The sequence below is a fragment of the Asterias rubens genome, chromosome 21 (genome assembly GCF_902459465.1).
Source record: "Asterias rubens chromosome 21, eAstRub1.3, whole genome shotgun sequence".
NCBI lineage: Eukaryota > Metazoa > Echinodermata > Asteroidea > Forcipulatida > Asteriidae > Asterias > Asterias rubens.
Genome location: NC_047082.1, coordinates 7,884,400 through 7,905,884, shown reverse-complemented (window position 1 = coordinate 7,905,884; position 21,485 = coordinate 7,884,400). Strand labels below are relative to the sequence as shown.

General features: G+C 37.5%; 3 protein-coding genes across 4 annotated transcripts in view; 2 read left to right on the top strand and 1 right to left on the bottom strand.

The window, feature by feature from the left end:
• Positions 1-40: 40 nt before the first annotated feature.
• Positions 41-6,889, bottom strand: LOC117304353 (digestive cysteine proteinase 1-like). The gene is made up of 10 exons (XM_033788757.1): positions 6,795-6,889; positions 5,400-5,558; positions 4,360-4,538; positions 3,699-3,945; positions 3,280-3,475; positions 2,759-2,952; positions 1,881-1,972; positions 1,215-1,376; positions 890-1,079; positions 41-633 (listed from the first exon to the last, which is right to left on the bottom strand). The coding sequence occupies exons 1-10, from the start codon at positions 6,835-6,837 to the stop codon at positions 434-436; spliced, it is 1,662 nt and encodes a 553-aa protein (XP_033644648.1). The 5' UTR covers positions 6,838-6,889; the 3' UTR covers positions 41-433.
• A 497-nt stretch (positions 6,890-7,386) lies between these two features.
• On the top strand, positions 7,387-16,296 carry LOC117304622 (F-box only protein 25-like). 2 transcript variants are annotated; one of them, XM_033789167.1, is made up of 9 exons: positions 7,387-7,595; positions 10,762-10,937; positions 11,257-11,300; positions 11,532-11,627; positions 11,839-11,932; positions 12,251-12,420; positions 12,889-13,074; positions 13,665-13,799; positions 14,442-16,296. In XM_033789167.1, the coding sequence occupies exons 1-9, from the start codon at positions 7,465-7,467 to the stop codon at positions 14,589-14,591; spliced, it is 1,182 nt and encodes a 393-aa protein (XP_033645058.1). In that variant the 5' UTR covers positions 7,387-7,464; the 3' UTR covers positions 14,592-16,296. The 2 variants fall into 2 exon arrangements, with proteins under 2 accessions (XP_033645058.1, XP_033645057.1); XM_033789166.1 differs by having other exon boundaries at positions 13,659-13,799.
• Positions 16,297-18,316: 2,020 nt separating this feature from the next.
• Positions 18,317-21,485, top strand: part of LOC117304302 (40S ribosomal protein S12-like) — a 3,685-nt gene continuing 516 nt past the window's right edge. The window contains exons 1-5 of the mRNA XM_033788679.1: positions 18,317-18,380; positions 18,504-18,540; positions 19,574-19,720; positions 20,271-20,373; positions 20,916-21,017. Of these exons, the coding sequence (XP_033644570.1) occupies positions 18,524-18,540; positions 19,574-19,720; positions 20,271-20,373; positions 20,916-21,017 (369 nt within the window). The 5' untranslated portion in view covers positions 18,317-18,380; positions 18,504-18,523. The remainder of the gene's footprint in view (positions 18,381-18,503; positions 18,541-19,573; positions 19,721-20,270; positions 20,374-20,915; positions 21,018-21,485) is intronic.

Genomic DNA, 21,485 nt, shown 5'->3' with positions numbered 1-21,485 from the left:
AGCACACAATTCTATGCAACAAGGGTGTTTTTTCTCTCATTATTTTCTTGCAATTTCAATGACCAATTGGGCTCAAGTTTTCACAAGTTTGTTATTTCATGCATATGCTGGGATACAATAAGTGTTATGATACATTTCATGCATATGCTGGGATACAATAAGTGTTATGATACATTTGTACCCTTACACCATATGTATAAGGTACTGTTTACTTCGTACTTTCCAGAGTTCTGTGAAAAACAAATCCACAGGTAAATTACCCAGGCGGGATTCAAACCCACGACCTTTGCATTACTAGAGCCAATGTAAGAATACTAGTCTTTGACAATTACCAAAAGTTTAACCCTGCCCTCAACATGAATTTCTGATAACACGTCATGGTTTTGTTGGCATTTATATAAAGTTGAGACTGGGCTGGAAAAAAATCAACTCACTACGCAAGCTCAACATACGTAGCGCCAGTAGCTACACCGCAGTTGTTGTCCTTTTGGCTGATGAGAACGTAGCCGTTATTTCCCCAGTACGTAGACCAAGAGTTCTTGATGATCCAATAATCTTGGGTTGCGTTGCCTACTTTCATTGTGCCGTAACCGACGGCCAGCACAGCATGGTCAAGATCTTCCGCCTTGTTGCCTGCAATTAGAAAACACAAACAAATACAGTTGATGCTTATATTTCGTATTATTATTATAAATATTAGTATTCAACATTTACTTGGCACCTCTCCAAAGGATTGAAGTGCTTTACAATAAATTTAATCAAAAAGAAACAAATATTATATTACACATAAAAAAACACTGCACAATCGCAAAGACTTTTAAAGAAGATATACACAAAAGACTGAGTATAAACAAGACGGCAAATGTTCAAAGAAAATTAAGTTACTAACCGCAATTCTCATCATAGAAAACACCAGAGGCATAGAATGAAAACGTCTTCAGATGGGCATCGATGCCGACAGCTACTGGTCCAATATTCACCAGTGCTGTCTTAAGATCCTTTAAGACACCACTGGTTACATTCACATAGCTGGAAATCTTCACAGCAGCTTTGGAGGCATTGTAGTGGCAGATACCATTCTGTAGAAGAGGGGAGGGCAATCACATCGATTTCAAAAACATAAAACAACAGTAATAACAGCTACTGCAAACCTCACCTAATTATAATCACATCATGCAAAGTTCCTAATCCTACTGATATGACCTTTGACCTACCTGTCCTAAGTAAGCACCATAGTCCTTTTCGGACATAAGACCTTTATTCTTCATGATCCATGAATAAGACCTCCATTCCTCACCACCATCGCATCCATTGTTCCCAAAACCCCAGGAACAATCCATCAAATTCTGCTGCGAGAAACGCACCATCTTATTGTTCTGTGGAGAGATAAATTAGGATTATTATTTATTTGACCTCAACAAATAAAAGTACATAAAAAAGCACAGTGAATGTGGAACGGTAACACAACCAATCAAAATAAATTAATTTAATTAACCATAATAACTAGTTCTAATATAGGACATTTTTCATATTAATGAGCTTTACATTAGTGCCCTGGTCATTGGGCCAATAAATCTTAAATTATTACTATTACTTGTTTTGATTGGAAAGACGACCATAAAAGAAAGACAAACAACATACATAACAGAACAATTCCATTAAAAAATACCTCAGCTAGTGCTATTAAAAAGATAGATTTAAATTAAAAAGATCTTTCTCAGCTCCCTGCGGAGTTAACAGCCCGGGCTGCCATGGCGCTCAAAACGCTTCTCCATACACAATATCCTCGCAGGTACCCATTCATACCCCTAGCTGAAAAACAGCCTTGGAGCACCCCCAAAACAAACCCAAATGGCTTATTGAAACAATTGTATTCTAACCTTCACAAAGTATGCCCCTTCGATGACCTCAGTTGACCCAAAGCTCCAACATGACCCACAGATAGCTTGGTCCTTCACTTGGGAAACAGCTCCTGCAACGGTGCATTGCAACAAGTCATCATTTGTATTTCTTTCTTTATTTATTTATTTCTGTTTAAAAACACACAACATGGTCGGTAGTATCACAGGGTAATACTAAAAATGACATGTTTGCAAAATCAAACATTAAGTACTACAAAGACAATCCAGTAAACAAAAATGGGCCAGATTCAAGAAATATTCCCAAAATACTATAATAAAAATAAAATTAGCAATGTAAAAGTATAATCACAGAGAAGTAGAAAAATAAGATATACATGACATAAAAGATTTAAAAGATGGATCATACATTGTTACATTCCAAAACATGGAATGCTGTATTAGATAAAGGCTAAAAACTGTCATAAAGGACAAAGGAGAAAGATACAAATAAAAATTTGCGATTTATATTAGGCCTCTCACATAAAGACTGTCAGAAGCGCACAATAAGTTTTAAAAATACACAGAAGAAACAGATAAGAAAGAAGATTGGTCACCAGGCCAGACTTGCCCAAACTTAAGTACTGGGATACGTCTGTCCCGCCAACAGAGAATTACAAGTTACTTATTACATAGGCCTATCCCTGCTGGCATAGGTTATGTCTTGAGCTTTTCAAAAGACAGACGTCTCAAACCCCACCTATGTAAAAGAAATCTAAACTAACTAGCAAGGCGACCATACATTTTTTTTTTACAGAAAAGAACAATCCCAGTTAAAAATACACCAGTGCTGCATGCATTAAAAAGATCTCAAATTTAAAAGGGGCGGTTTTAAAAAGTTGTGATAAACCTGAACTCACCCCTAAGACGCCAATCTAGATTAGCTGGAGCATCAGTACCCTTAAATTGATCATGAGGGAATGGTGCCCCTCCATTGTACCCAGTGGAGGTAAGACGCCCTCTCATCATACTAAGCTCATCATTTGATTGGTCAGTGAGGTGATTGACACCTAGGGTGTAGCCTCGACCCTGACGATTCACCCCATGGATGAACCTGTCAATCAAATATATATATTATATATTATCAAATGAAATCGTCTTCTATCACAGTTCACAGTGCTCGATACATTTCTGTAGAGCTTAAATACAAATTAAGGAGAGCTGATCAAACTTTGGCATATCTCTCTTCTGGGTAGACTTTTTCATATCATAAGGCACTCATCAGTTCGAAATAAGTTAAGATTCTACTTGTATTCTATTTTTGTCATTCTGCTGCTAAGTGCCATCGTGTACCACCAATGACTGGTATCCTGCAATTTTTTGGGTTAGCATCCTAGTCAAAAATAAAGAATAAAAACAGCTACAACTCGAGTCACCTTACCTGACATTCTGCACAAAATGAAACTTTCTCTTAGCATGCTCGACATCGTCTGTGTATTCCTTGCCGTGTTTCGTCTTGAACTCGTTAAACATCTGGTGATAACGATCACCAAGTTCTGGGTTGATTAGTTCACGATAAGGGTTGACCGCGATGTGTTTTTCTACTCCGGGACCAGGGAAACCGGTGCACGCCCCAGCTACACATGGAGAAGTTAAAGAACTATCACAACATTTTGAAAAACCATTTTTACATTGAGCTTCCCTTACAATATTACTTGCAGAGGTACCATAGTTTTTGTGAAATGAGTAAAACAATGTCACACAAAAAACAGATTGGCTGTTGCCTGTTTGGCGTTTATATCCCCTTGAGGGAGTGTTTGATTTCCCTTGACGGGAAGATCATCTCACCAAAAAACTTACCTTTTGGAGGGTCAAATGTAGATGCAGGGAAGGCTGTCTTGTCATCAAAGAATGTGTAGTCAATGTAGTATTTATCATAGTGAGAACCCAAAAGGGTGTCTGCTCCAAACATCTCATATCTCACTGGGCGAACAGGACTAGCAGTTGTCACATAGAAAGAGTACGTATTAGTCTTGGGTTTTATCGGTGAATTGACCATCTGCCATGCATCGGTCATCTGATCATTGATGACTTTCTGCCCAATGTACTGAATAATTCAAAAGATGACAGGGATTGAGACAAGGAGGTGAACATTATTGAACATGAGACAAGGAGGTGAACATTATTGAACATGAGTCATAGTTGAAATAAGACGGGGATGCTTTCAACACTGAACTTGCTAGCCGGACCAGTTAGTTTGACTGTTCTTTGGGATTTTTAACCAGCACTTGGCCAGCAGACCACTGTTACGAATGAACACTACGAATGACTGGTTTGCTTCTTTTAAGAAGTCTCAGGAAGGCTCTATGAAAATCCTAAAATCAGGAAAAATCACATGCCTGCAATTTATTATTAAGGTTAGCGTATCAGGCGTTGAATTTCCTTTCTCTTGAAAACTTAAAACATTTTGGAGTTTAAACCTAAAAATACAAGGGTTAAAGGTAAATTTTCCTAATTTTACCTTGAACCCCTTGAGGTCAGGGAGCACGCTCTGTGGCATCACAGTGTTGTCTTTCGTTCCGTTGACCTGAAAGCAAGATGCCGGATTGACATCAGTGCCCTCCCCGCTCACAGAAGGCGTTATCTTGTATGTTATACCATACGGTTTCTGATCCCCTCGGCTGAACACCTTGTCAACACCTAGACCCCCACAAAAACAACAAGTGTCAAGTCAATTAAGAAACAAGCTCTTGAGTGTTTTTGTGGTTCTTATTTCAGAATTTGTTTTTAACCTAACACAGATGAACTGTTCAGAGTTCTGTGGAAAAAACCACAGGCAAATCACTCAGGTGGGATTCGAACCCACGACCTTTGCATAGAGGCAAAACTAACGCCTATTAACTGATGCCTCATTTATTTGAATCGTTGCTGGATTCAAACTGCCTCTAGCTATCAGGCTCACTAGGTGGTCTAGTGGTAAGACATCTGCTCTTGCAATGCAAATGGTCCTGGGTTCGAATCCCACCCGAGTGGGTTTTTCACAGATCTCATGATAGTACTGAGTATACGGTGCTTAATGCACATCGATGTAAGGGGGAAAACAATTATATTCTTTATCCAGATGCAAAACTAACATAATAAAGGCGAGAAACTTGACTTTTAAACTAGGACTTTATTCGTACACAAAACTGTAGCTCATAATTACAAATTGAAAAGACAGTTCCAATTGAGTACAAACAGCAAATTAACCCTAACAGACCAAACCCTTCGGAAACATACTGCCCAAATCCTTCAATATCCTTCAGTTTGAAGTTGGCGTAAACCTAAAGTGTCCAAATCCTTCAATATCCTTCAGTTTGAAGTTGGCGTCAACCTAAAGTGTCCAAATCCTTCAATATCCTTCTCCTTGTTGTAAATGAACATACTATCCCATATTGAAGGAGTTGGGCCCTATAGGGTTAACGATCACTTGCAATGGGAGGTGAAAAAGAATTGAGAAACCACATTCCAGTTACAAATCAAAAGAATTGTGATAATAAAAACCATTAGATATATAATTACCATTGTAGAAATCAATTCTTCCCATGTTTTTTGGACCATTAAAGAACATTTCAAACGGTTCATCAAGCTCCGCGTATGGTAGCTTCACTTGTCCCCTGGCATGGTACACATCTCCAAATGTAGGAAGTTTTGGGGTCGCCGTAGGATTGCCATGACAACCTGTTTAATGATAATCAAATTTGTTAAGTATCCATCTACTTTTATTATTAAATACACAATTGAGTGAAAATTTATACAAAATGAGTGAAAAAGTGGCAGGATACGGAAAGTTTCCGCCTTCCCCGCCCACCAACCACCCCCTACCACAAATAAAAGGATAACTTTCTGTATGGCGCTAGCCTTGCTCAAGGCAGTCGCATTATTCGCTCCGAAAAGACGCCGCTGTAAACCCACCCATATACCCTGTGCGTGGTGCGTGCGATCACACCGCATGACCCACCGGTATAAACACTGTCACATCGTACTAATACTGTGCACACAAGTCATCCGCACTCGTACCACTTAACCGCATGCGGAGGCCGTCAGGCCGACAGCCTTGTCGGGTCTGTAACTTCCGGGTTTAATGTGTTGTATTGAAAAATTTCCACAAGTGGACAAAATTGGGGGGGCTCTCGGATATGCTAGTATGCAGCACATGAATATGTATATCTTTCGTCAGACCTATCAGACAACACAGGCCGGAGGCAAATGAATTATTCATTTTGACGTCCAATCACGCACGCCTATCATGCTCGCTGAGCGTCCGTGGTGGTGGTGTGTGATGTAGACATGTCTCGTCTTTCGCGGGCATTATGGTAATGAGCTGACCGTGGGAACTCTTCGCTTATTATAGTAATGACTAATGAGTTCAGTGGCTTCAACACAGACCCTACAAGGCTGTCGACCCTACAAGGCTGTCGGCCTGACGGCCTCCGCATGCGGATAGTGTACGGGGGCATCGTGTCGTGCGATGTTATGCACAGTGAATACGGATGGGTTTATATACAGCGGCGGTCTTTTTTCGGAGTGAATAATTCGACTGCCTTGAGCATGGCTAGTATGGAGCCATCACTTTTTCACTCATTTTTACAAAAAGAGATATCTCATTGAGGTAAAATTACATACTATATTATTTCATATCGAATGAAAAAGTGGTGGCGCCATACAGAAACTTTTCCAAATAAAACTCACTACCCCCCCCCCCCCCCCCAATCACCCCACATTATGCACTGCACCAGGGCAGCAAGAATACACCAACACTGTTGACTGTACAGTGTAACACTAACTAAATTTTGTATTTCCCTGTCTCTGTCTGTTTGTTTTCCTCTTTTTTTTTTGTCCTAATCAGTGAAATTGTTCTGTGGTTCGATTCCCCTTTATCCCAACAATAAGCCAAGAGCTTTCTACTCAACTTACCTGCAAAGGCAATTGTCATCAGAGCTAGGATTTGAAGATACATTTTGGCAGACGCCCGCAGCACAAAGTGAACTCAAAAGGGATGTATTTGTTTGGGAAAATGGCAGACGCCCGCAGCACAAAGTGAACTCAAAAGGGATGTATTTGTTTGGGAAAACCCTACCTAAAAAAGAGCCCCGCTTGTGACTGCATGGACCCCTTCACATTTACGTTTATTTATAGTGGTTAGAAAAAAGGCATGCCAGGTGACCAGACTATTACTTTTTGATACAAACAATCACATGATCTCGATGTGGTCATATGACCCATCCAGCACAGTATTTACATGGTGCATTTTGTTTATTAATTTATTATCAGGGCTGTGTCATATTTTTGTTTTATATAATGTGACAAGAGCTGATCAAGAACACACAATGGTCTCTCACTTCAGTGACGTCATGGTTATTTTTAGGTTAACTAGAGATGACCTCAAAGCAGTTTATCCAATCAGCGTATTCTAAAGTTGAACACCCCTATTATTTATAATGAATCCTTCCTACAAATGTACACAAACAACAATCCCATCTGCGCCAGGTTTTTTGGCAGAGATCGCCAGAAGAAAATAGAAGTACGCAGCTGGCAGGCAGACTGTGAGAATTTCGAAGATTGTTTTCGCTGAAATTAGCCAAAAATGCCTTATTACGGATTCATGGATGGACAGTCGACGGGCAATGACTGGGTTAAGACTGCGTCAGGGTGGAAGAAACTGGTCGCATTGAGAGAAAATCTGCACAGACATATCAAGAAAATCGCTCGTGAACGGTGAGTGAAATAATTATGGTGAACATCAGTGGCCGCTCTTCAAAGAAGAATCAGTATGTTTTGTGTGAAAGGGGTGGGGTGGGGTGGGGTGGGGGGGTAGCAGGGGGTTAGCAGAGGGTAAAACAAGCAAGTATCTTAACTTTGTTGGAAAAACAATTGAGGAAAACAACTTGCAGGGACCTTTACAGCTTTGCATGGTTTGGAAACGAGAATTAAAATAAACTAGTCTTTAGTTATATATAGATTATAAATATAAGTTAATAAATTTTATTTTGTGAATTATTGCATAACAATAATATTAACATAGTTTGGCATTTTGTCAGATTAAGGCCTAAATAGTCGCATTCTTTTGTTTTGTAATTTTTGTGACGAGTTTGTCTAAATAGTCAGTGAGGGTTGGCAGAGTGACAGTGACAGAGCTTTCCACAGTCGCCAGTAGCATTTATCTGAATTCACCTGATATTCTTGTTATTTTTACTAGATAAAAACAAACGATATTGTTGGAAATGTTGTCACAACAAATTGTGTTAACATTGATGCAGCATGAGGAGGATCGGCGGGCATCAACCCCAGTATAAGGCTGCTCACGTGTTTGATGTTAGACTTTACATTCATAGTGCTTTTTTCCCATTTTTTCACCCAAATTTATTTGATTTAATTGGCCAAAAGTCTGATGAGTTAAAGCTTTAAAATTTAGATTCTGGTTCACAATCCACAATCCTTACATTAAATTCAGATAAATATTCTTGTTTACCCATCCCCTCAATTCTATGACACAACCTGGAGGGGGGGGGGGCTGTTCAATTCAACCTGTATGCTTGACAAGGAGCCTCATATGACCATATATGGTCATTCCATTCAACACAGTAGAGCTCATTCTGATATGGGATATATGACACACACTTGTTGCTTAAATTTGTTTTGCACAGTCTTGGACGTTACATCAGCTCTTTGCCCAGTTTTATCACTGAGGCAAATATTTGGCAATTAGAGGACCAACTCAGCACTGGGTTACAAGAAAAACACAGTAGTTCTAATATGCCTAAGTCTACTAATACAATCCAAAAATTCAATTATTTGAAAATAAGTTGCAGGACCTTTCTTCTTGGAGATTGCCTGGCACGGGTTGCCTGTTAAAAAGCTGTCTGCACTAACGCATATATGGCACATTTTAGTAATTAAAATTACTTAATTGTTACAGTCATCTTAATAGGCCAATAAATAAATTAAGTTTTCTGTAAAGTTGAATTTTGCTTTGTTGTTTATTATTTTATTGAAAAATTAATTACATATGGAAACTGACAAATATGTTAATCTGTTAAAATTGTTGGAGCTGTAAATGGTTTTCAATTTAATTGAGTTTGTGCTGAACTTCTAGACAAACTTGGCTAGGGTCGAAACGCCAGGCCACTAAATAACCATTTGTTTGCATTGATACCATAGTTCCTTTTTTTTTGTAGCAGCTAATTCTAGCCAATACAGTCAGAGCATGGTCAGAGCAGAGTAAGGTTGTTGACCAAATAAGGAGTCTCTAGTTCTGAGCTTAGTAGTACGCTGATGCCTCCACCCCCCCCCCCCTCCCCACACACACTATGATTTCACTAAACAAATGACACAATAGTGTTCTTGCTGCACAGAGAGCAACAATGAATATTCACGCTGTCTTCATGCATGGGTTCATCTTGTATGGTAATCACAAGACCATATATGGTCATGAAAGGGAGGGATTATGTAAACAAGCCTGTGGAGCTCCAGTCAGTATTGATAATAGGTAGCCTGCTCTGTGTATACATTTTGTATGTCATTTGTAGTCTTACATGGTGAATGAGTGCACAAACGAAGCAGTGAAGCTGCAAAACTAAATTTACACAAGTTTGTTCAGAGAAAATAGAATTAGCTATTGCAAACTGCTTTACCAAGTTACCAACCAAAATGAACTACGGATATGTTAAAATGGCCTGATGTTATTTGCAGAGTCTTTCTCGAAGGTTAAAAAAGTATTTTGAGGCATGCAGTTTTTATATATATATTTTTGTCAAAACTTTTCCACATCTTAAAATATATCATTGGGATATTACCTTTAAGAACATCGGAACAATGACAAACTACTTTGATTTAAACCTTTCTAGAGAAATTGTTGTCTCTTTGAAAATTAATTCATTCTCAAAAACTAGGTTATTCAGAGGGAGCTGTTTTCTCAAAATGTTTTATACTATCAACCTCTCCCAATTACTCGTTACCAAGTAAGGTTTTATGCTAATAATTATTTTGAGAAATACCAATAGTGTCCACTGCCTTTAAAGAAGTATTTAACAAAATGTGCAATGAAATTTTGTTGAAACAAATCCTGTTTGTTACGGCATGTTCTTATAATCATAGTACAAAGAAGAAAGTTGTAATTTGAATTAAGATCCCACTACCAGGGGTGCTGTTTATGTAGTTGTTATGCCAGAGAGAAATAGCCTGAACTAGCCTCAAAACCTAGCCTGACAGGGATTGTCAGTCACAGTAACAGCAGCAGGTCATTTCCCAGGCTATATGAAATACTTTCAAATCACGACCGTAGATATTGTTATTAACTGAGTGTTATTCTTAGTAGGGATCTATCAGTGGTGCTGAGTGATGGCGTGCTGAAAATACACAAGACTGCAGTAGCTAAACACCAGAATTGATTATACAAGACTTGAATCATGAAATGAGTTGAGCAAATACTCTGAGAAGATCTATTTTTATTAATGTATGTACTTCAATACTCATGAAAGAGAATTGAAACATAATGATCACATTCAAAGTTCATTCATTTTATCACAAAGATATTTAACATAAATGGGGTACTTTTATTTCAAATGAAAGACACAAGACCCACAAGACTTGTCCCATTAATAATAATTATAAAAATACTTGTAATGTGCATAATAATATCCACCCGGCTGGGTGTTTTAGGCGCAGTATTACAAAAATAAAATGAGAGAAAAAACGGACACAACAAAAATTAGTCCTTTAAAACCTGTGACATAAAATCAGTTTTGAGAAGAGATTTGAATTTAGTGGAAAAGAAAAAGAGTTTTGAGTTTACAGGCCTGACGCTTAAAACCACAGGACGGTGCGTCAGTGTTATTTTCAAGCCCTAACCATGCTATCCTATCTTGTAAATTTACTGTTCCAGATTCCACAGTTCATGCAGCAATGACTCTTCTGAAGAGGTACGCAGTGAGCATCATCACAAGGATGGAGGGATAGTTAACAGAGATAAGGATTGGGCACGGAGCCAAAGTTGTGATGCAGTTGAGAAGTGGTCGGAGAGTGAAAGTCAGAAGATGCACAGTGATTATCAAGAGATAGGTAAGTCTCTTTTACCATGATCTTGCTTATGCAATAAGTACCCTATATTGTTTTTTAAATTGTCTATAAAATTTATGTTGTATATTATTTGTGTATGCTTTGTTCACCTTTTTTCCTCATACATACATACATACATCTACAGTTTTCTAATGTGTGATCATAAGTCCCCAATAGTGGGCCTGCGTGTCTGTTCGGGGTTTCCCTTTTGCACCACAATGTAGGTTGATGTTTGTTAATAAAAGGTAATAAACTTCACTAAACTAAGTCAGGCCACATGCTCGATCAAAATTATTAAGATCTTAAAAACTTTTTTTTTCAGACAAGCCGCAGACTTCATTCGTTTTGATCCATCGATCAGCTGGGGTAAGTTTAAAAAAAAAAAAAAGACTTTTAATATTCTTTTTCCCCGATGCAAATTTAACATCTGTTATAAAAGAATTCTCATTTATTTTGCCAATCTTTCTTTTTTTAAACTATCAACAACTCTCCGTCGATTGTTACCAATTAATTTGTTGTACTTTTATTTTGTAGTAATTACCAATAGTGTCCACTGCTTTAATTATGATACAATTATTACATTTTGTTTTGTTCCAGGCCAGAGGTATGTATTACACAATTGGGGAGATGATCTGCAAGTTGGACCTCACTGGTGCAGTAGGAGACCATAGGAGATTCAACTATGTGTGCAGGGTATTTATTTGATTGATTGATTGATTAATTGATTTATTGATTTATTAATTTATAATTCAAACATTTTTGTTGATTTTGGCGCTAAAGTAAATTATTAATAACTGAGTAAAACGCAACTGCAACATAGATGGTGATGTAAACAAAGAGAAGCCAACACAAGAGGGCGCCGCGAAACAATCTAACACTTCTCTTATTGTCTGTTTCTTTACAGCTTCTAGAGTTGATTGTAACGTCTCGTTTCTCGTCTTTGAGTGGCTTGGCTCAGAAAGAGCTCCTTACTGTTCTTGAAGAACTCGTTAATCTTGGTGAGGATCAATTTCTTTAAGATTGTTAACCGAAAAAAAGATTGCAAATTATAGTTAATGGCCTGTGTTTTGACCCTATCAGAGTCTTTATCGAAGGCTAAAGAGCAAGACTCTGCTAGGGTCGAAACGTCAGGCCATTAACTATTTATTTTGTGTTAAATGTACCATAGGTCCTTTCGGTAGGTAAGCAGTTTGTAACATCCACTTTTATTTTCTCAACAAGATGACTTGAAAGAACATTTCACTATTTTGTCTACAAGCTCTCTATTGCACAGTGTACATGAATGTCCTTTTCAACTTTGATTGTTAAAAATTTAGTCAGCGTGACGCATCACAACATGGAGCAAGTCAGGAGAATACTACATGGGGCTATTGTTGCCATGAACAACAGTTTTGCATCTCACATTGGTTGCCGAGCAACCTGGACTTGGCGCTTAGAGATGCTCCAGGGCTTGTTGGAGAAATTGGAGAGTATTCAAATCAGAGAGGTAAGGAACTCAATGATTATTATAAATATTTGTTGGAGACATAAAATAGAGAAATAATAATAATAATAATAACAATAACCTGTTTTTATGTAGAGCTTTTTGCACCTGGAGGGCGTCCTGAAGCGCTTTACATTACTATCCCTGGTCACTGGGCCTTTGAGTATATGTCTTTGAATTTTATTATTATATATTTCTGGTCATGAAACACGGATGCCTCAACTGTGGACATTCTTTAGTAAAATTGTTTTCATTACATAAAAAAAGTCAGGCCTCCAAATAACCCATGGCACTCACAGCTAGCAATTGTCATAGTGGCCCGTGCTTTTGCTCTGGTGCCTTTTACAAGGTTCCAATGCAAATTAACTTTTTCCTCTAATAGAAGTGTCCCTTTACCAGAGGGGAAATTGACGTGTTTTTTCAAGAGCGAAGTTCATGGCCTGAAACTTGTCTTTCGTTTTTCTGTCACAGAGAGATGATGATGGACTGTTGAAGCTGACTGATCTCCCTGATGAAGTCTTGAGTAGAATCCTTAACCATCTGAGTGATCATAGAGATATTGTCAACGTTGGTAAAACAAACTACCGCATGTACATTGTGGCTACGGAGAATTTCCTATGGAAGGATCTGTGTCAATATCATTTTACACACAGTCAGGTAATTTCTTGTTCTTTATTTGGCATTACTGAAAACAATACTACAAAAAATAGCCGTATTTATTCTGACAGATAAAACAAGGAAGGTAGTGGTACTCACTTAAATTCTAACTAATATAAAAATAAAAAAATGTTGTTGTAGCAACAGCAACAAATATGCATCTGATTTGCTATCAAAGCTAAGAAACCGGTGGTTTATGTAATTTACTTAGTCTACCTTCCTTGATTTATTTGCCAAGAAGCTCTGGGTTCTCGCCAGGTTTTTTTTCTTCTTCAAATTGGCAGTCTGGACTTAAATGTTGGAAGTTTGGTTACAGTGCGCTGAATTGAAACAAGGAAAGGTCTTTAGAATGTTTTCTGCTTGGTGTTTAAATTGGTTTTAAAAGCCCTACTGTGGTGTTTTTTTTTGGTGCAAAATTTGGGGTCTAGAGTGCCCCACATTTAAAACATCCTTTTGACAACCCTGATAAAGGAGTTTTTGTTACATTATGTTATTGTAAATATATTTGTGTCCTCATTGTTTCCTTTCCATTTCAATGAGATTTTCACTTAGTTTTCGGTCGTTAAAAAAAATTATTTTTTTAGATACAGGCAGTTGGCCAACAAGGTCCTGTGGAGACTGACTGGAAGTTAGCGTACAGCAAGCTACATAAAAGACATCCACTGCATGAGGATTATGCTGATTTATTGCAGTTATGCGCTTACTGTAACTGCCTCTTCTGGAGGGTGAGGAATTTGTTTTGTTTTTATCTTTTTTTTTGAGGGATAAAAGTTTATTGTCAACATTTCACACAATCATGCAATAAATCATTATCACATTTAGGTGAGACAAGTGAAAACAAATCACAACGATTACACAACGATTCACAGGAATTAACACTTTGAGCATTAGTCTCGTCAAACTACAGAGAAGAAATAAAAAATTATAGTAGAAATTTGGGTGAGGAAATGTATTGTTATGTTGTATTTTTATGTTATGAACTGTCAAAGTTTCAAAGAACAGATTTGATTGTTGCATTGTTTTTGTTTGCTTATTTGCAAGCTAAGAGAAATAAAATCAAATTCAATTTAAATAGGAAAATGCTGACATAAAAATTATTGTTAAGCCTCTCCAGTATGGTTTATAGATTTCATGAAGTATCAAAGTCGTCTAAATAGGTGAGGTGTGTGGCAGGACCATGGTGCCCCAAACATGCCAAGTTTCACATCCTACAAAAGTTTTCTATAACAACTTTAGGCAGAAGTACACGATACAAATGAACTGAAAGAAAAAAAACATATCATAGACCTTATTAAATTTACTTTCATCCATGCAAATTCGGTTTAACTATTTCTGTTTCCAATTATTTGTTATATTTTTTTTTTTAGAATGGTGGTCACCCCTGTGCCAAGGAGCTTCTGCCAGAGGGAGATACACGTCTAATACAGAGGCCAGAACTACTCATCAACTTCGATATCAATCCTCAACAGTTCCTGGACCTCTTTCAAACTTGTGGAAACTTCTCCAGGGCCCGTTAGCCTTTTTAGGAACATTCTGCACAATATATGGGAGGATGTTCTTGTACAGGAACAAAGGAAAGAACAGAATATAGCATAGCATGAAGAAGAATATGTGGACTATACTGTACATAAAGAAAATCAGTGTTGGTGTTGTTTTGTTGCTCTGTCTGGGTAAAATCAGCAGTAGTTTCTTGGCAGAGAATTTTGCTGGACAGGTTCAAGCACTTTACTGTGCATCTCAACAGTTCTGTTCTGTGACAAAGCAATGCTGCACTAATTCTTGGATTTTTGTAAAAAAAAGAATTCTGGAGGTTAAGTTTTGTAAAATTTAAATGGTGTTTTAAAAAGTAATAGAAATAATAATATACTACTACATGTATACTATAATATATCATGGTAGCATAGATTATTATGACTTTAACTAAATACTGAACAGATTTTTTCACTTGTGCATGCAGGATATAATTTTTTTAGATTTTGTATAAACAAAATTGATGAATGATGCAATGGTTATTGATCAGTATGTTTTGTTGGAAGAAGTGAATGTATATTATTGGATGTTTCTTCTTAAAATGTTGATGGTTAAGGGTTGGTATATTTATGGCAAATTGTCCGATTTGAAGCACTTTATCCACAAATGAAGCCGTAAAAATGAAGTTGTATACAACGTAAAAAGTAGGCTCAATAAATATGGATTTTGAATTTTACAACTTGAAAAAAATAGATTTCAAAGTAATTGTATCCTTGTTTAGAAAAAAGTTGCTGTGAACTTTCAAAAGCCTGATTATTCCTCATAATGGACAGTATGTCTTCTGCAGTTAATACATCTTTTCTGACTACAAAAATGTGACAAATAATTGGTAAGGCTACTGGCTTTATATTTCCATAAGTTTTTCTTTCCCTGAAAGTTGGGCTGGGTAACGGTAGTTTTACCAAGGAACTTCTTAACCCCTTAAAATATTGATTTTATGTTTATAGTGTGACATTCGATTGCTTGTATAAGGGTAGATTCCCTGTGTATTTTTCGAAGAAATACCACTGCATGCTGCACATTTTTGTTTGGTTACTGTTTCTGGTGAATTATAGTTGGGAGTGAAAACATTCTGGCTGCAAATCATCTTAAAGAGTATACTTTGCACAAGTAAGACATTTTAAAAAGTTGTGTAGTCTCAAGAAGTATTTTCTTTCTTTGTCACTATAGCCTACATCGACTTAGTTACGTGTGCGTTTTTCATCTTTCTTGAGATTTATACTTTTAAAAAGTGTGCGTTATAAGGTAGTATATGGTAGAGCCATGGTGTCTCTTGAAAGCCTTGACTATGACGTCATGATGTCGTCATAGTCGTCATGGATTCAAGTCTTTATAACAACCGCATACCTCACTGAGGATGGTGTTAAACACATCCATCGTGCCTCACAATAGCCTATTGTACTATCAACTAAATAAACTATATAGCGCCATTGTTCCACACCTTGGTGGTAGCTTTATACGCACATCGCACATGCTGGTAGTTTAATAATATTAACATGCAGATTCTTAATTCTGCCATTTTTGTTTAGAATACATGGACTGCACATGACGTCATTGACCGCCATTATTATTTTCATTTAAAACAACGGAAAAGTGCACGCAGCCACGCTGCTCAGTCAAATTGACGTGTGCGAATTACGATGGCTGTCAATGCAAGGGGACTATTAATTTGACAACACTGTTTTTTTTTTTTTATCAACCATGATATAATTGTTTTTTTAGTAAATCCCACTCACGCCCTAAAAATATCTCAGAAAATGAACCCACCCTTGGTAACCACGTGTAAATTTATGCTAGAAGACCAAATCGATATTCCGTTTCCTGCCACCACTTGTTCATTCATTATAAACAACAATTTTTTACTCAATTGAGATATTTCTTTTGGTAAAAATGAGTGAACAAGTGGTGGATACGGGGGGGGGGTGAAATATTTTGTGATTTTATTTACTTTTTATGAGATATTTTGTACCCGGTCCTCCCCAAGGGGGAAACGATGATGACCATATTATTGCAAAATAAGAAAAGTAAATTGTACTTTTCGCAAATAAATTGTTTTTCTTCCAATTTAAAAAGTATATAAAATGATTATGCATATACAATTAAATTGTTAATTTTATTTTTAGCGAGGATTTCACTCAGATTATGTATTATGTATTATGTAGGATCAAAGAATGAAAGAATTAAATGCAGATTTCCTCAATAATTGAGACGTTTTTGTTGAGGTGATTGTTTGCTTGATTCTTTGTTTTAAGTTGAACATCGATTTGGCAATAATTTTATTTGCCAATAGTGGCAGTTTTTGATTATAAATGAGGATTTGTTATTATCAAGACTCATGAGGACATGGAAAGTTGGAAATCTTGAGGAGGCAGTACGTTGCACAAAATGAGTGCCGTATCCTCGGACAATTGCAGGCCTGATGCTTCGTTCTTGAACGGGTAAAGGCCGCAAGGCGTTACTCTTGGTAAAGGGCACCCTATGAGGAAATTGTAAATGCGGAGAGTATTTCAATTGTACCAAGGCAATGACCAGTGGGCACGAAGGCAATCGCCTTCCTTGCCTCCGTGAAGTATCAGGCCTGTGGGGGAAAGACATGTAGTACTAGTTGGCTAGGTTGGAATGTTTGTATGTCACCTTACCTTGGCGTCATGGCATGGAGCTTGAGCCGTTTCTTTTCCCTTTTCGGATTGCCGTTTTGACCACCTGAATGGCTTCCATATTGAAATATGCGGTAGGCTTGTCCAGTTTTGGAACTGGAAGGAGGGGCCCCACTGCCCCCAAACTTGTCTCTCTCAGAAAGTGTCCATATCAAAGATCTTCAAACTTCGTCATGCACTACACTAGACAGTTCATTCATGCGCCAATCTGATCAACACATCACCATCAATATAATTGACTTTAGCCTACCTCTATGCTTGTACTAAGCGTTACGAGAGAAGACTTCATACAAGGCCTGGAATTCCTCCTTTTCTTTGTCAAATGGCCAAAGATGTGACCAGGTGTACATGAACAAAGATCCGCCCCCTAATACTATTTAAAAGACTCTCTTATTCATCGTAATTTTTGGCGGGAACGCGGTATAACAAAAAGCCACAGTGCGGGCTTCGTCACCCCACACTCCACCCTACCTTCAACCAGCGGAGGTCGCCGCCGTCTAAAGCACTTCTTTTAACTTGCGTTAATCGAAATAATGTTAACAAAACTGACCTGACAAACGACCAATGGAGAGCTGTCGTCGACATAAAACACTGTGAGAAACAGCTTCTTTGAAGTAATGTAAGTTTTTAAGAAAAGGTTTTTTTTTCTTGCAACTTCCATGGACCATGACCAAATGATTCAAAAGTTTCACAGATTTGTTATTTTTATGCATAATGTTGTAATACAAGTGAGAATAGACCTACTATACCTACTGCTCAATTGATTAAATAAGCCTCATAGTCACAGACAAGCTTATTATTACTGTACGGACGGGCAGATGCGAAAGTTTCTTCTTTTGATAAAGCTAACATTAAAACAATTGGGACCAAAGGGGGCGGTGGAGTGCTTCGTGAAAACTGTGGAAAAAAGTTTTTTTTCTATTTCTGGTGGGCGTACCCGGTACGAATCAGTAAAAATTCCAAAACGGCTGACCTGCCATCTGAAGTTTAGTTGTCTGAAAATAATATTGATTGGCTAATTATTGACCAATTGAAAGAGCACCCTCTAGCGGCATAATATTGCCATTCTTAGATAAAACGCCCTCTCTAAAATTGCTTGTTCGTTGTGGTGTGATCTATGTAAGTGTGAGCTCTCCCAAATCGGTCAAAAATCTCGGTTTTCTTCAAACCATCCATCCATAAAAAATAATTATATCGATAGAGTAAATAACAAACAAAATGGATTTGTGTTTATTTTTCCAGCGAGGACGTCCGCAGAAACCATGTCTGACGCGGAAGGGTGAGTAGCGTGGTTTGTAATGTTCGGGTTGGTCATTATGGTCATGCAGTCTGAAACTCGCAGTCGTATCGTTGCCCAATCTTTGCTACCCCATTGGCAATGTTGACTGCTACTGTTGCTTATAACAATCCCCATCTGGAATCCTGATAATACAGAAAGTCATCACAGTCTAACCAATCACATGAAGGTAAAAAGGGGGGTCAACGTATTGCAACGAAAAATATCGTTTTATTTTTTTTATGACCTTGCTTGGCGGGAGAAAAACTGACCCGCACCGCGGTTTAGCTGACAAATATTCCATTGTTGAAATTGCAAATTTTTTATTTTTTTTTTGGTGTGGGGGGGGGGGGGGGGGAGTCATTTATAAAATCATTAAATTATTAAATTACTAGGCACTTTAATAAATAATTAAAGGAGACCTAATTAAAACGAAATTTGGAAAAGTTTCCGTATGGCGCCACCACTTTTTCATTCGATATGAAATAATATAGTATTTAATTTACCTCAATGAGATATCCCTTTCTGTAAATATGAGTGAAAAAGTGGTGGCGCCATACGGAAAGTTATCCCGAAATTTATTGAGAGGGTTCTTGAAAGTCACTCAAAGGTATAGATTTGTAGGAAATCGTTCTTGCTTGTCGCCCTACAAATAAATTGTGTGGCCCCCACAATTTATTAAATTTTTTATTGAGTTAGGTCGGGTCGTAAGACGAAGTCAGTTGGTGTTTGACTTTTAGATTGATTTAAATTATGTTATTTTACATGTCTTGAAAGATGAATATTTGTTATCTTATGATGATACTCACAAGTTCCCTCATCTTACGAAAGGTTGAAGAGAAATCTTGTACTGTTAATTGTGTCTGAGGATAACATTTCATTAGTAATATTAATAAAAAATTAAGCAACATGCAAAACGCTCCGAGAATGATCAAGAAAAACCCCAATATAAATCGCATCAGAAACCACCACTGAAGTGAGAAAACCTTGTGCCCCACAATATAAAATGTTTTATTGTATGCTTTAATTTCTGCAGAGACGATCAAACCACCGCAGCTGCGGCTGCTGCCGTTCCCAGCGGACCTATGGATGTGAACACTGCTCTACAAGAAGTGCTCAAAACATCCCTCATCCACGATGGATTAGGCAGAGGTCTCCATGAGGCTGCCAAGGCCTTGGACAAGTAAGAAATACCGCCTTAGTCTGGAGTGAATGAAGAGTTTAGAGAAGAATTGTATATCTGTCCTTCGATCAGACTTAAGTCTGGATGCACATAATTTCTTTTTAGTTAGTTCATAATATTAATGATAAAACTAAAATAAAAAAAATAATTGCATAAATTCCTACGCAAGTTCCTACACAAATTTATATTTTCCTCAAATAGAAATGCCGCTTGCCAGCCAGGAAAATCGCTGTGCCCCTTTCTTTTTGAGAACGAAATTCCATGCCTGAAAAGTTGTGATTGATAAAAGTGATCTGTCTTGAGAATGATGTTTCAGCCTGATAGACTACTGATGTTGACTTAAGACACCAGCGATGAAGTAGCAAAGACAAGACTGACTCGAGACACATAAAAAAAATAGTTGCAACAAATAGTTAATGGCCTGATAATCCGACCCTAGCAGAGTCTTTCTCAAAGGCTAAACAAAATCCACATTCCTTGGTTAATACAATGTGACATGCAGCATTGAATGATTTGTGACTGATGTATGATTTTTATTTCTTTCTTTAAGACGTCAGGCCCATCTGTGTGTTCTCGCCAATAACTGCGACGAGGGTATGTACAAGAAACTGGTGGAAGCTCTCTGTGCTGAACACTCCATCAACCTTCTCAAGGTAAATAAATATTGAGTTCTCCTTCACCAAAAATCAAATAAGGCATGAAATTACATGAAGGCCTTTGGACGTTATGACCGCCGTTGCACCTTTTGTTTGCCTTGGTGCCCCTTGAAATGTAGATTCTCCAATGGAAGTGCCCTTTGCATAATCGAAATATCCCTGACCTTTTAAAAATGAGGCCTGGTACTACCAACTTAAGTTTAAAAATTGTCAAGACACCTTATCTATTTTGTTTTTGAGTCATTAAGGAGTACGGTGTCAATTGTCTTAATGTATTTTTTTTATTTATATTTGTTATCTTATGATGATACTCACAAGTTCCCTCATCTTACGAAAGGTTGAAGAGAAATCTTGTACTGTTAATTGTGTCTGAGGATAACATTTTATTAATAATAATCACATTTATAAAAGTGCCTCATCCTAGGGGTCAAAGTTAAAGGCCTGTGCCTTGGTTCACAATTGGTCGCATTAGTGTACCGTGATGTTACTTGAAAACCCTGTTTGTGTAACTAATGTTAACGTGCTATTTTTTTCTTCAGGTCGATGACAATAAGAAGCTTGGTGAGTGGGCCGGTCTCTGCAAGATTGACAGAGAAGGAAAAGCCAGGAAGGTGGTTGCATGTAGCTGTGTGGTCGTCAAGGTAAACAGACAAACATTACAACAAATGGCAGCCATTTTGAAACTGAAGACATGATTGAAAAAAACAATTTATATTGCATTTTTTTAAATCAGTACTCCCAAATTGACAACATTAACAGTGTTGGATCTGATTATCTGACGGATCTCGATATATAATAATTATAAATTAGTGGTACGTGTGTATTTTTTTTTTTCTTTGAGAAAGACTCTGCAAGTGTTGAAATATCAGGCCATTTTTGTGTTTTTATTTTGGAAAGATGCAATTGTTATCCTATGATGATAGACACAAGTTCCCTCATCTTACAAGATGGTTGATGAGAAATCTTGATCTTGAACCCTAAAGCGTCTGAGGATAACGGTTAATTTTGCATTCACTCATAGACTTTCTTGAAGACATGTTAGATTAGGGAATGAAGGACTTATTGGTTACTGGACCAGAATGTTTATACCAGACCAGAATTGAAACGAG